Here is a 14538-nt window from a genome sequence, read left to right as displayed (position 1 = left end):
AAAATCCCAAAAAATCTGAGTGGCACTACAACTGCGCTCATCACCTTTAAAACATAAGGTGTTAAGTGTGTGGGAAAATGTCTCATCATGTAGCGAGTGAGACCCAGTAATCTCACACGCTACGGCGCCCTTCAAACCGAAACACAGTAATGCTTACACATTACTGCTTCTCGGCGAAAATAGCCGCCGCTGTGGTACCCATAATCAAGCCGGCATCTGGTGCAATGGAGCCTCCCACTGATAAATTGGTAGGTAAAATAGCTGCCAGCGCTTTGGTTACCAGGAGACCTATTGACGCGCGTAGAAAGTACTTTGTACAATCACCACGCCTCTGGGCCCCACGGGCCATATGTCTCCACATCAAATGGCAGATAGATGTAAGACTCACTAAGACCGACGTATTTGCACTTGCGACACTTGCTCTCTTCGGCAGTCGAAGCAGCAGCCCCAGCACCATCTGACGTAACTTGGACATGAGAAGGAGTCAGAGTGTGGATGCAAATTACATGCCCAATTTATACTTACTCTTATTATAATATTGAAATGTTACTAAATATGTTATATTGTTTGAAAATTGAATTTAGAAATTTCGGACTCCGTGGCGTTGCATCCTTACAACAAAAGCGTTTTGGGCGGCATTGGTCGCTCACTCTGGGTGTTCAATGGTGTACGTGTTATTCTTCACGGACATGGCCACCTATCTGGAGAGAGGACTGCACATCAGTTTGAGTAACGTGAGTCTTAATCTATATAATGCACTGAACTGTACTAGTTGTCACTGGACTTGCGGGTGTCAAAGTGCTTTTGTGCCTGTTTGATATTCGCCATTTCGTCGCTATTGGCCATATATAATATATATATATAATATTGACACACTTTTTTTACACAAATTATCTTGCCCCAAGTTAAGCATATATAGTCTGTGTTATGGGTTACAAGACAGTGATATATTTAATACAATATACTTACTGAAACATACATAAATACATTTAAACATCCATGATTCGGAAACAAACATCCATATTCATCATATAAATGCTTGCACCTACCGGGATTCGAATCCGGGACCTATAGCTTTGTAGGTAGGATCGCTAACCACTCGGCTATACAGGTCGTCGCATATAGCGAGAGTTTGCGGTAAGTACTCAAGCTAGTGATGACAACCTCAGCTAAACAAACATCGGTAGGAAAACTAAAAAAATGTACCTTATTACGTTAATTCCTGAATTATAAAAATCACAGAAAACGACCGATATGTATTCAAAATGCAATAAAACTTCAGAGTAATATACGCTTCTCTCGCAGCCGTTTGTATTGTACGTCAGAATTAGTTCTCTGGACGCTCGCGAGTGGCGCTTCAAATAGGCACAAAAAATATGCTGTCAAACATATGGAACAGCCTGTCCAGTGGTATTTATACAGAACAATATACCACTATGTTGAGATTGTTCTAATTTTGTTGTCATAATGGGCCACAAATAACTGTTAAACTTAGTTTACTGTTCAGTAGTAAACTGTTAAACTACCAACATTCTTCATGAGATTTAAGAAATACTATGCATAGGTATATATGAAAGATTCTTTATTCTTCGAAATAAATGTAATGAATATAATAAATAACACTAGCTGACCTGTTTTTTACGAATTTTTGAATAATATTTCATAACATCAAGAATTATTTCGTATAATATGCACCATGTTGTTATAATGAAATTGTTTCACAGCAGAACTGTCAAGCCGTGCCTCAAAAAATTCTCTCATAGAAAATATGTCCATACAAAACAAATATTGGAAATAAAGATAATTATGGGTCCCAAATCGAAATAAAAACTATTCTATCTCTCAAGTTGGACCAAACAGCACTCCAAGTAATCCCCAATAAAATCCGTTTATTACTTTACGAGTTCACTGGAAACAAACATCAGGTCACTGGATTTATATGTATTACTAGCTGACCGGACAGACGTTGTTCTGTAGATAATAAATATATTCAAATATTTTTGAGTTGCGAAGAATAGTGCAAACTCCAAAGTTTATTAATCAGATGCTTTAGGGATGATTAACGAATAGTAAAATTAATTATAATGTTATAACGACATTGACACACCTTTACACAAATTATATTGCCCCAAACTAGCCGTAGTCTGTACTATGGGTACAAGACAACGATATAATATTTAATACGTTTACATATTTAAACATATATATTTAGACAGCTGTGAAAACGTCGAATAAAATTGAGTACAGAACTAACCTCTATTTTGAGCACACTATCACAAAGTGTTATACAAATCGCGAGTGTAATACGTAGCTGGTCACGCACACTGAACTAATATTCCTGGCCTGTTTTTATCGGTTGTCTAACATCAAGAGACTATCTAGATTCTAGACGCATAAATTTAATCATCTAAGCTTTTTATTTCAATTTTTTTTTACAAAATGTTTACAATGTCACTATAACTATTTAAATACAAATTAATAACAAAATGAGTGTCTTTATTTTTGATTTGCTTTCATTTTTAGTACCTACGGGATGAAAAGTATCTAACTAGACTTAGATCAAATTTGGTAACAGTGATATATGCACACAGACACACACACACACTCACGCCTTGTTCCCGTCGGGTTTGGCACAGACAATAGAATGCCATTTGCTTCTATCCTTACAAACCTCACGCGATTCCTCTACATTTATTACTCTTTTCATACATTCTCGCCGGTTTCGGGGGCTTCGGACCTCTCCTTTTCTCAAAACGTCCCCAATTTGGTCGACGAATGTTCTACGAGGTCTCCCGCGACCGACTTGCCCACACACACTTGCCTTATATACTTGATGCGTCATTATTTCTTCACTCATTCGCTCCACGTGTACAAACCATGTCAGCATTCCTTTAAAATGATAAATACAGTCTTTTAATAATATTAATATTGACATACTTTAACACAAATTATCTTGCCCCAAACTAGGCATAGCCTGTGCGATGGGTAGGCAAAAAATTTAAATTTTTATATTATCCATGACTCGGAAAGAAACATCCATATTATTCATATAAATGTTTGTACCTACCGGGATCGAACCTGAGACCTTTAGCACGGTATTACACTAATTCTAGTAGGCTTCATAAGATACATAATAGCTTTAAGGCTAAATGTATACACTTCTATAATGAAGTACCAGCCACTGTTCAGGCATTATCTATAAATAAATTTAAATCTTTTATAAAAAATTGGCTCTGTCGTAAATCCTATTACTCCACTGCTGAATATCTAAATGATCGAACATCCTGGGACTAGATTGTGATTATTTTATAGCGATAGAAATGACTGTACAATATTATATATTTTTATTGAAAAGAGGAAAAAATAAAGAATGCTGGGAGAGTATCTTGCGCCGCTTCTTCTCTCTCGGAGCGCCATTTGTTTCCGAAGCGGTAGTAGTATCTAGTAGTTATTAGAAATGACATCAAGAAGAATTCTAAAGGAATCAATTTTGAGAGAATGAATGCCTTTTATGCCTTTTAGGTAGGGTCACTAACCAGTCTTTTATTATTCAATTCAAAACGAAAAAAATATTTATTAATCTTTATTAATTGTAAAACTCTATAAGTTATTTAGTGCAAGTCAGGATGAAGTAAAAATCAGTTAACCATTATTCAATATCATGAAATTGAGAAACATTAAAGTCCCAACTATCTATATTATTAAAATAATCTTTCACATAATTAGCTTTAGATGATAATTTATTTTTGACGATTCAGATTTTTTATTGATAATATTTTAATCTTCTAATATATAAAATAGTAAAACACCACCGAAACGGCTGAACCGATTTTTATGAAATTTTGTGCGCATATCGGGTAGGTCTGACAATCGGTCAACATCTATTTTACATACCCCTAAATAATAAGATGCAACCGATTCTCAGACCTACCAAATATATCCTACATACATATATACTACTACATATATATACTACAATTATTGTATTCCATTGGCATCTGGCAACCCTAAAGCGGATTTTTGGATGGAACAGAATAATATAAAAATCGTAATACAAAAATAGTTGTAGATCGTAGAAGGGCCAAAATTTTAATCATAATAAAATAAAAATAAAAAAATTGTCAAAAAATTATAAATCTACATACCTATCTACAACTATTTTTGTATTGCGATTTTTATATTATTCTGTTCTATTCAAAAATCCGCTATAGGGTTGCCAGATGCCAATGGGGTACAATAATTGTAGTACGATATATTTGGTAGGTCTGAGAATCGGTTGCAACTATTGTTTATACCCCAATATTTTTTTTTATTACTTTATATGGTAATTAAACGTTTGCTGGGTCAACTAGTATTTAAATATAATTTGGGAGTTTAATATAAAATATAGCACATTCCACTTTAAAAGACTTTATATAGCAATTTTACGGAGCCTAGTAGATGGAATTGCGAGTTTATGTTTGTTTCGAGTATTGGCATTATGTACATCACTATTCTTTTAAACCGACTTCAAAAAAGAGGAGGTTCCCAATTCGATCGGTTTTTTTTATGTATGTACTCCGATAACGCTGAGATTTATGATCCAATTTACGTAATTCTTGATGCCATTTGTCCCATAAAAATTTTACATTGTTTGGCCCAGTAGTTTTTATTTTATGAAAATTTTAGTTAACGTGGATGATGTAATTATTTTTTGTGTACGATTTCTTTTGTTATTTTCATTCAGGTTAATTTTATATTTATATATGTCGGAGAATTAGAATATAAAAGTAATATGGCCTGTATGATTATATTCTACTCTGTGTATTGGGCTGAACTGATGGCGAACGTCATCTTTCAAAGTGTGTTTAAAGTTGTCACTGTGTACGTCACTGTCGGTGACGTGATTGAAGTTAGTTATTATTGTCCATCAGTAGAGCGCTCATTGAGAAGTCGCAGTCGTCATCAAGCTAGCGCCCGCGCCGGTTGTGCGCACTGATCGACTTAAAACTACATGGTGGATACCAACACGGTGACGCCCGATTTTAAATCCAAATAAATCTCCGAGATATATATATTATATATTTATTATTATTATTAAATGACACTTAAAAAACTACGTTTAAAAACTGACTTCAAAAACTGAAAAGTATAATTTTATTCCAGAGCGCGTCGCTGTCTGCGCTGCCGTACATCGGGATGTTGGTAGGGAACGTGGCGACATCTATGGTGTGCGAGAGGTGGTACAACAAGGGCACGCTACGAATGGTTACTCTAAGAAGACTGTTTAACTCATTAGGTTGATATAACTATTGATATATGAACATTGTTTTGTTATTCGGTAGATTTCTAGTGACAGGCATCGTCATGCTCGCTTAAATGCCTCTGCTTGTGGCGGCGACGTGGGGCGGGTCGTTCCCTTCCCTAAAATATGGTCGAGGGAGGCGATGGCTGGTCCATGCGTCATGCTCGTGAACGGGTGCTACTCGTGGTGGCTGGATGATCTTGTTAGTGGGAGGTCTGCTTGATGTGTTTTTTATTATTATTTCCTTTAAAGTTAAAATTATTATATATTTTATTTTATGAAATGCTCACAAAATGCCTCTATTTATTTACGGTATGTGTGGATTGATGCATCTACTATACTCAATAGCTCTTGTGTGTATAAGTATTAATTTACTTTTTTTCTTTTTTTGACTTACTCGTGTAAGCCTTTCAGTTTTTGGCATTTGAGTATTTTTGTTGCGTCACTTTGCATATATTGCAATTGAAATGATTTGTAAAACAATAAAAATGTACATCTTGACTTAAAAGAGTGGCAATGAGTTTCTTGCTACTTTTTCTCATTAGCTCAACCCTTTACGAAGTAGCGGTAAATTCAATAAGAAACATTATTTTTATTTATTTTTTTTTGACATTCATAAATGTCATTTCCGTGACCTACATGAATAAAGTGTTTTTGAATTTGAATTTATTGTGCCGTGTATTTCTCCAGAAATTTTTTAATGAAAATAAGGGACGAGACGATCCGGACGTTCAGCTGATGGTAATTGATACGTCCTGTCTATTACAATTCAATGCCGCTCAGGATTCTTTAAAGACCCAAATTTCTAAGCGGCACTACAACTGCGCTCGCCTGCTCTGCCTTGAGACATAAGATGTTAAGTCTCATTTGCCCAGTAGTTTCACTAGATACGGCGCCCTACATACCGAACACAGTAATGCTTGCCATTACTGCTTCACGACAGAAATAGGCGCCGTTGACTCATAATCTAGCCGGCATCCTGTACAAAGGAGCCTCCCACTGGTAACAAAAGAGCTATGGATACGATGTAAAGACGTCTTTAAGGTCGATTTCGATCTCGGCAACTGATACCTGGTCTTTCAAACAACATTAATTAAGATTCTTTTTGAAGTGAAACCTTCCTTAGCCGCATTGGCCACTTTTTGGTAGGGGAAAATCTTATGGGTTCTCGTCACCGACATGCTCATGACTGGCGCATGCGATAAGTAAATAATTAAAACAATAATATAAATATACAGTATAGTAAGACACTTTATAGCAGTATATCTGTAGCTATACAGCTGACGTATTGTGCAACAATAGTTCTGTGTATATCTTAAGTGAAACATCAAATCCATTCAGGATTTAGTAAAAAGGTCAATGTGTATATACCGTCCATTGTTGAAATAGGGTTTATGTTTGATTAATATATTATTGGAAATAAGTTTTAAAAATATATTCAAATTAATAATTTGAATGTTCTTGAACATTATGAAGTATCAAATATTAATACAAAAAGTTCTAAGTTTACACTTCAATCGGCAGTCACTACAATTGCCAATATTATTTTTGCAAAGCCACAGTTGGCTTCGGGAAGTATATTGACAGACAGGGAAAGCAGGCAGTTTAGGAGAACTCGAGAAAATACTTTACCCGGGGTCCCGGGGGGATAACGCGATATGAATTTGTGATATTCATACAATGTAACAGCGATTCGATCAACATTTTAAGTAATAAATTCCATAACTTAGAGCGCACCTAAGAGTGAAATAGCCAAGATGTATCCCCAGTTACCAACGTACCTGGAACCATACACAACGTTTTTTAAAAATCGAATATTTGTGGCTGATATATTTTTACTTTATTACTCTCTCTCTCTGGGTGCGGACACAATAATAATAATAATAATAATTCTTTATTTGCATAATGTGTGTATACAAGTTAGCAAAATAATTCTATACGAATTTCACACATTAGTCAAAAAGGGCATGCAAATTACATTACCTCCATGTCATTATATAATAATAAAATTCTAAGATTACAGCACATAATATTTCATTGTTACATTACATGTGAGGCCCAATTTGCGCCTTATAAAGTTGCAGGCGGTGGCTTTTAGTGAAATAGTATTCAATAACAATAGAAATTTGAATTATCTCAAATTATCTCTGTTAATTTTCTGGCCAGGCGTTTCGGGACAGCAATCGTGTCGTGCGAAAGTGGAATTCGGCTCTTTCAATTAACTTGTGTGTTATAAAAAATCATTTTATTTCAGGCTACAAGGCCCATAAAATAAATACCTTGTTATCTAACATACATATTTATATAACTTTAATCGATGGCGATGTGTTATGCGATTATTGTTTAAGAAGAGTACGCTCGTGGCGTCATTCAAGTATATACTCATGTTCGTGATCTGAGTATAAAAGGGGATAGTAGAAAAAGGTAATGTATCTCATAGCATCAAACAGTAATAAAACAGTACTTTAACTTCTTACTAGAGCGCCCGAATCACCGCACGCACACATACATACTATTTACACGGCCGCTAAGTAATCTTGGGGAGACAAAGCTATTGAGTGCCTCGCCGTACGCAAAACAATATTATTTCGTTGTCAAACATACATTGGTTGCAAAGAAGTAATGTATGCGTTGAAAGACCACGACATACCTACTTAGTATAGGAAATAAATAGCTGCCTAGCTATCATGAAAGGTAATTTGATTATAATAATAATTACTTTAAATTAAATTGTTTCAGGGTCTTTAGGAAGCTTAAAAATGTATATGTGGATAGTCGCAATGACCTATGCTTCTTCATTTTTAAAAGATCAGTCAGACCGGTGAAGTTGGTAACAAAACTTATGAGTGCGTCACTACTCGCTCTTGAGTCCTTACTGGCTGGGCTACTGTGTAAAGGCCGCCCCACATCTTTACGATTTCGAAACCTACACGGGTAGTGAGACAGGCCTGACAGTGGCTTAAAACGTAGTGGATTTCAGCTATCTCCATTATTTACAAGATTTATGTCAATCTATCAATGATTGTATGTTTCATACAAACGCTTTTTACTTAGAGAGTTTTGCTAAGCTGTATTTTGATTGCAGGTGTGGTCGGGGCGACGGGCGGATTGCTCGCGTTATCCTTCGTGGGCGGCGAGCGCCCGACCGCTGCCATCGTGATCCTGGTGGTCATGCACACCATGTGCGGATGTTTTTCAGCTACTTTTACGGTAAGCAACTCATCCAGCTGTCCGTAAAAACTTTCTGCCCATTACGATGCTTAAGTTATTTTCAGTGGCTCTCCCATCACAGTTATTACGCTTGCCTGAGTTTTTTATGACGTTAAGTCATCACCGCCCCATACAATCTCTTGCAGCACCAGAGGAATTACAAGAGCGTTGCCAGCTTTTTAGAAAGTTGTAAGCGCTTTTTTTGAAGGTACCCATGTCGTATCGTCCTGGAAGCACCGCAGAATGAAGCTCATGTCACAACTGAGTCGTACGGGGTAGAAATTTCCTTGAAAACCGCACTGTGAAGGAAAGCCACACATCCAGGTGGTGGGGATGAGATCCTAATTTGTGGCCTGTCGTGCGAAGGTCGAATTCGGTGAAAGGTATCGGGTCAATGAGGACAGAGTTTACACGATTACCTTTTTCTACTATCCCCTTTTATACTCAGATCACGAACATGAGTATATACTTAAATGACGCCACGAGCGTACTCTTCTTAAACAATAATCGCATAACACATCGCCATCGATTAAAGTTATATAAATATGTGTGTTAGATTACAAGGTATTTATTTTATGGGCCTTGTATCCTGAAATAAAATGATTTATTATAACACACAAGTTAATTGAAAGAGCTGAATTCCACTTTCGTTCGACACGATTGCTGTCCCGAAACGCCTGGCCAGAAAATTAACAGAAATAATTTGAGATAATTCAAATTTCTATTGTTATTGAATACTATTTCACTAAAAGCCACCTCCTGCAACTTTATAAGGCGCAAATTGGGCCTCACATGGAGTACTGTTCTCACCTCTGGGCGGGTGCTCCCCAGTACCAGCTTCTTCCATTTGACGGCATACAACGACGAGCGGCTCGAATAATCGACGATCAAGTCATCTCCGATCGGCTTGATTCTCTAGTATTGCGTAGAGATGTGCGTTCTCTCTGCATCTTCTACCGCATTTATCACGGGGAGTGCTCAGAGGAGCTGTTCGGGTTGATTCCAGTGGCCGAATTCCACCACCGGACATTACGTGCAAAGTACGATCCGCATCACGTAGACGTCTGCCATTCCACAACCGCGCATTTTGTTCGAAATTTCTTGCCTCGCACAGCCACTTTGTGGAATCAACTACCGGCAGCGGTCTTCCTGAACAGATACGACTTAGGGACCTTACTGGAAGAAAAAAGCATACTCCCACCTTAAAGGCCGGCAACGCATTTCTGGACACACCTGTTGTTGCGGATGTCTCATATGAAAAAAAAGCTATAGGAAAAATTGGAGTCAAACATAATATAAACCAACAAGCCTTACAGTAGTCGCAATCTTACTTTAATTATTGTTAAACTATTTTCATTCGTATGTATAGATACTAGTAACACTATAAAATCAACGAACGGTGTGGCTTCTCACTAGAAATTAATTTAATACTTTACATTTAAATTGTAAAATGTATTGTGTGAACTGTTTGTTATCCCAAAGAAATAAAATAAAAGAAATAAAATTTGTTAAGGACATATTATAACATATAATAAATATATCGTGTTAAAACTTTTCGTTTTTACAGATGAGCTACCTGGACCTCTCTCCGAACTACGCCGGGTTGATGTTGTCCATGGGTAACTCAACCACAACCATTGGAGGAGTTCTATCGCCTATCTTAACAAGTATCATTTTAAATAATGACCCAGTAAGCACACTAAAATCCACAACACACTACCAATTAACTAATTAATCACTTTCAATATTCAAAATCCAATCTCTATTTAACTGGCCCTGAATTCATTTTAATATTATGTCGATCTTAATTTCCAAATACATTTAATTCAAAAAAACGTTCATTCTTTTATATAAGAGGGGGCAAGAGTCTCACGTGATGGGATTCCAGTGGTGAAATTCGGCCACTGATATCAACCCGAACAACTCCCCTAAACAGAGAAAACCTACATCTCTATGCAATGCCAAAGAATCAATCCAGCGGATACAAGCTGTTGCAGTTAGAGGAGTGTTCTCGAGGGGATAATAAAAAGGGAGACTTTTCAGCATTGTCTTAATTTTCTGACATTTGCAGACAAATAACAAGCTAAAAATTTCAAAACTCTATCCCATAGATGGACTGAGAAATGACATCACCAAAACGGTTCATAAACCGATTATTTGTAATGCAGGAAATCAATTTAAATATTTATCTTGGGTTGCTTACTACACTTGATATTGAATATTGAATTTAGTCGTTGATAATTGCAAAAGTAACTTATATAAAACTATGGAGTTTTTTTTTAAATTACTATCTTCGCGCGTCAATAGTTCTACTGCAAACCTAAGCGCTGGCAGCTATTTCGGTCAACTGATCAGCCTAGCTATCCCACGCGGAAATGCTGCCAGTATTCTCGGTATACTTCTCCGTAATGATAGGTTTATTTTAGTGTAATCATATTATTGTTAATATAGTTATAATATTTGTTTTGTTTGAATAAATCATATGTTTGAAAGCCTGTAGATGTAAATAAACATTTCAAACATGTCTTTTCACTTCAGACTGACCTGGCAAGATGGCGTATCGTATTTCTCCTGACGGCAGCAGTGGGTGTGATCAGCAACATCGTTTACGTGCTGTTCATCAGCGCTGATCTGCAGGAATGGGATGATCCCAACTACCGCGAGAAGAAGAAGGGCGATCCGGGTAGGTTTCATTACATAGTTACACTTCGCGTAATGGGTTGCTTGTCCGTTTGGGAGTGGTTTACTTGCATGAAAATAAAAATAATAGCTTACTTTACCTACCATCCAGCCGAAAGCCAACTCCACTGCTGGATATAGGCCCTCCCACAAAAGTTCTTAAAGACGATCGGTCTTACGCTGCGCTCATCCAACCTTTTCCGGCGATCTTGACTAGATCATGGTCCATCTTGTGGGTGACCTACCAATACTGCAGCTTCCAGTACCTACCAGTACATGGTTGCCATTCGAGGGATTAACTGCGCCATCGGCTAATTGTCCTTCGAGTTATGTTCCTTTACTTCTCCTACGGATCTCCTCATTTCTGATTCGATCTCACAGGGAAACTAAAAGCATACCCATTGCCCTTTGAGCGAGCATGAGCTTTCTCATAAGGCCCACAGTTAGCGACCACGTCTGCGTTCCATATGTCATCACTGGCAACACGCACTGGTTAAAAACTTTCCTCTTAAGCCCGTGATATTAGGGACTAGAAGATTTTTTCGAGCTTTCGAAGCACTACCCGTCCGAGTTAGATTCGACGAGTGACCTCTTTCACGAAATTGGACCTGCCTAACTGGATTTAGGATTATGAGTCCAAGTTAGTCGTAATCGTCAATGTTTTCGTGAGTACAGTTACGGGAGTAGGTTTAACGTTAATATTCGATATGATATGCGTCTTGTCCATGTTCATTGGGAGACCTATTCTATCGAAAGCTGTATTGAGGTCATCAAGCATATGGTTCAAGTCTTCCATGGTCTGAGCTATGATAACGATACCGTCTGCAAATCGAAGGTGACTGATGTGTTCGGCGTTGATATTGATGTCAAGTCCGTTCTTGTTCAGAAGTATAAAAAAATCTTCCAACGCAGCGGTGAACAGCTTTGGCGATATGATGTCGCCTTGTTTGACTCTCCGCTGCATTCGGATAGGCTTCGTGATCTGATCCTTGAGACCGACTAACATGGTGGCGTTTGATATGTGAATAGCTTCTAGAAGATTCAAATTCAAATATTCAAAATAGGATTTAAAATCACTTATTGAACATCAAAAACTACCACCCATTCAAAAGAGACTGCCTCAGACCTGAGAAGAATGGGAGCATGAAACTCAGCGATTCAAGATTCATAATTGTACAACCAGCTCTCAGAATATCGGCTGCAAATCAATCATCACGACGAAACGACCCTGCTGTAGCGTAGTCATTTGTCTCTGCCCAAAAGACAAGTCTTGTGCGCATCTTTAGAGCCCTTGCGCTCTATGCCCGCATTTACACAAACTGTGTTATGGCGGCGTCTCTCGCGAGTCAACGACTTGGAGATCTGTCTATTTAGTTGGTTATACTGGGAAGCATCATTCGGGGCCTGAAGGGGACATGACGTTTTATATCTATCAATTTCAGAGTAAAATCTGAGATTTTTCCGGTTCTTTTTGATAGCTTAGTTCACACAAATTAATAATAATATAAAACATTAATAGTTATTCTCTTATTTTATTTCAGAAGGAGTCAAGCCACCACTTTTATCTGACGAAAAAATATCTTTTAAGGAAATACTAAACAAAGATGAAGACTGATATTGATAATTCGTATTTTAGTAATTGTAAAATAATATTAATTATAATATAACAACTGTTTTTATTTTGTCCCCGTTTAAGCAATTTGAAACTATTGTCACGGGAGTGTGCCAGGGATTGGAAGTTCCTTTAAGCTGTGTAGTTATACACACAACGAGCCTTTATTTGCGTTCACTTCCACGAACTTGCAATTCACCGTACTTCCGCTGTTCTTCTTCGGATAGCGGTGCCTTCAGCAGATCAGACAGCACCGAACACTCGTTCTCTTGTATCTTCCCCTCACTGAATCACTTTCCACTTTTCATACTTTTCACTGCTTCTTCTTTTCCTTCTTTTCCTTTTCACATTCGAGTCTGAACTAGAACTGCCGTAGGCCAACACTTAGTACGGCATAAATACCCCCGGTTCTGTTATATTTTCAAAATGATTCTCTTCCATATTTAAATTTAAATTGGTTGGCTTAGAGCTTGAACTCATTGTTTGTGTAAGGATTCTTCGTTAACATGATGGTCGTGATTACTGTCACAATTAATAATTGCATCTAACTAATACAATCATTCATTAACTATAACGTGGTCGACCTGGTACCACAAGCAGCACCCGTTCACGAGTTGACGCATAGCCATCGTTCCCTTCGCACATATTTGAGGGAAGGAGACGACCCGGCACACGATGCTGCCGCGATTTGGTATCGAGACATTTTCCCGTGGGGCCCAGAGGCGCGAGGATAGTAAAAAGTACTATCTACGCGCCTCAATACTGGTAGCCCAAGCGCTATTTTTAGGCAGCTTTTTCGGTCAACGGATCAGCCTAGCTACCCAACGTGGAAATGCTGCCAGTATTACAAAGAATACTTCCCCGTAACGATAGTTTTAATTTTATGTTAGTAAATATAGTTATAAGATTTATTTTGTTTAAATAAATGTATTATATAATATAATGGTATAATATAATGGTTTTAAATAATAATACTAACGTCAAATAATTTTTTTAATACTATAAAATAAACTATTGCTATAGATCGTTAAAAAGTTGATGATTTAAATAGTAAATTTTGAATTTAAATCCAAAGTTGCGCGTTTTATTCAATTTGGAATAAATAAATAAATAAAACTTTCTTTTCATAAATTACTTAAGCATTGCTAATACTATTTAAAGAACGCATAATATTGGAGGGTGCATATCCAATGATACGTACATATCACACTCATCACAGATATGGATTTGCACCCTCCAATTTTTTACTTCTATGTATGCATATGGTGCAATGATTAATCAAACTAATCAGGGGCGTGCATTCCATATATGCCAATAGGCATAGCCTACCTACCATATTTAGAGTCTAAATAATATACCTACACTAGATTCCAAGATAAGTCAGATAAATTTAGTTCTTTTATTCTATTATCGAACTTCTATTGAACACCCAACCAGTAAGTTTTTCGTTCCGCGATATACTAAATACCTTAAGTAAGCAGTTCCGATAATGCTTACTAAAGACTATACTATATGTTCAATTTCTATAACATCCGGGGTAGGCATGCTTATGACACTTCGAAATGACAGTAAGCTGTCACGAATTAAATGAATGAAAGAAATTATACCTACATTATGATTTATGAGTAATTATGACGTGTCTCGTTCGCTTAGTGTCCGAGTTTCAACCTTATTGCGCTCCCATAAGAGTGTTAACATCGCACATGAACTGACTCATGATTGTGAGATATAAAATATGACACTTCCGGAAATA

The 14538-nt window shown here is 37.1% G+C and overlaps 1 protein-coding gene across 7 annotated transcripts in view; it reads left to right on the top strand.

Moving 5' to 3' along the window:
- The window catches only part of LOC126975316 (putative inorganic phosphate cotransporter), a 44762-nt gene extending 31919 nt beyond the window's left edge, over positions 1-12843 (top strand). For 5 of the 7 annotated variants that reach the window (XM_050823147.1, XM_050823144.1, XM_050823141.1 and 2 more), the window contains 6 exons: positions 585-734; positions 5146-5278; positions 8370-8494; positions 10062-10184; positions 11033-11177; positions 12715-12843. In XM_050823147.1, coding sequence (XP_050679104.1) covers positions 585-734; positions 5146-5278; positions 8370-8494; positions 10062-10184; positions 11033-11177; positions 12715-12788 — 750 coding nt within the window. In that variant the 3' untranslated portion in view covers positions 12789-12843. Of the gene's footprint in view, positions 1-584; positions 735-5145; positions 5279-8369; positions 8495-10061; positions 10185-11032; positions 11178-12714 lie in introns of those variants that run through there. The other 2 variants (XM_050823142.1, XM_050823148.1) reach the window with 2 other exon arrangements.
- The last annotated feature ends 1695 nt before the right edge of the window (positions 12844-14538 follow it).

The sequence above is a fragment of the Leptidea sinapis genome, chromosome 35 (genome assembly GCF_905404315.1).
Source record: "Leptidea sinapis chromosome 35, ilLepSina1.1, whole genome shotgun sequence".
Taxonomy (NCBI): Eukaryota; Metazoa; Arthropoda; class Insecta; order Lepidoptera; family Pieridae; genus Leptidea; species Leptidea sinapis.
Note: the sequence above shows the minus strand (reverse complement) of the source record. Positions and strands in the feature narration are given on the sequence as shown.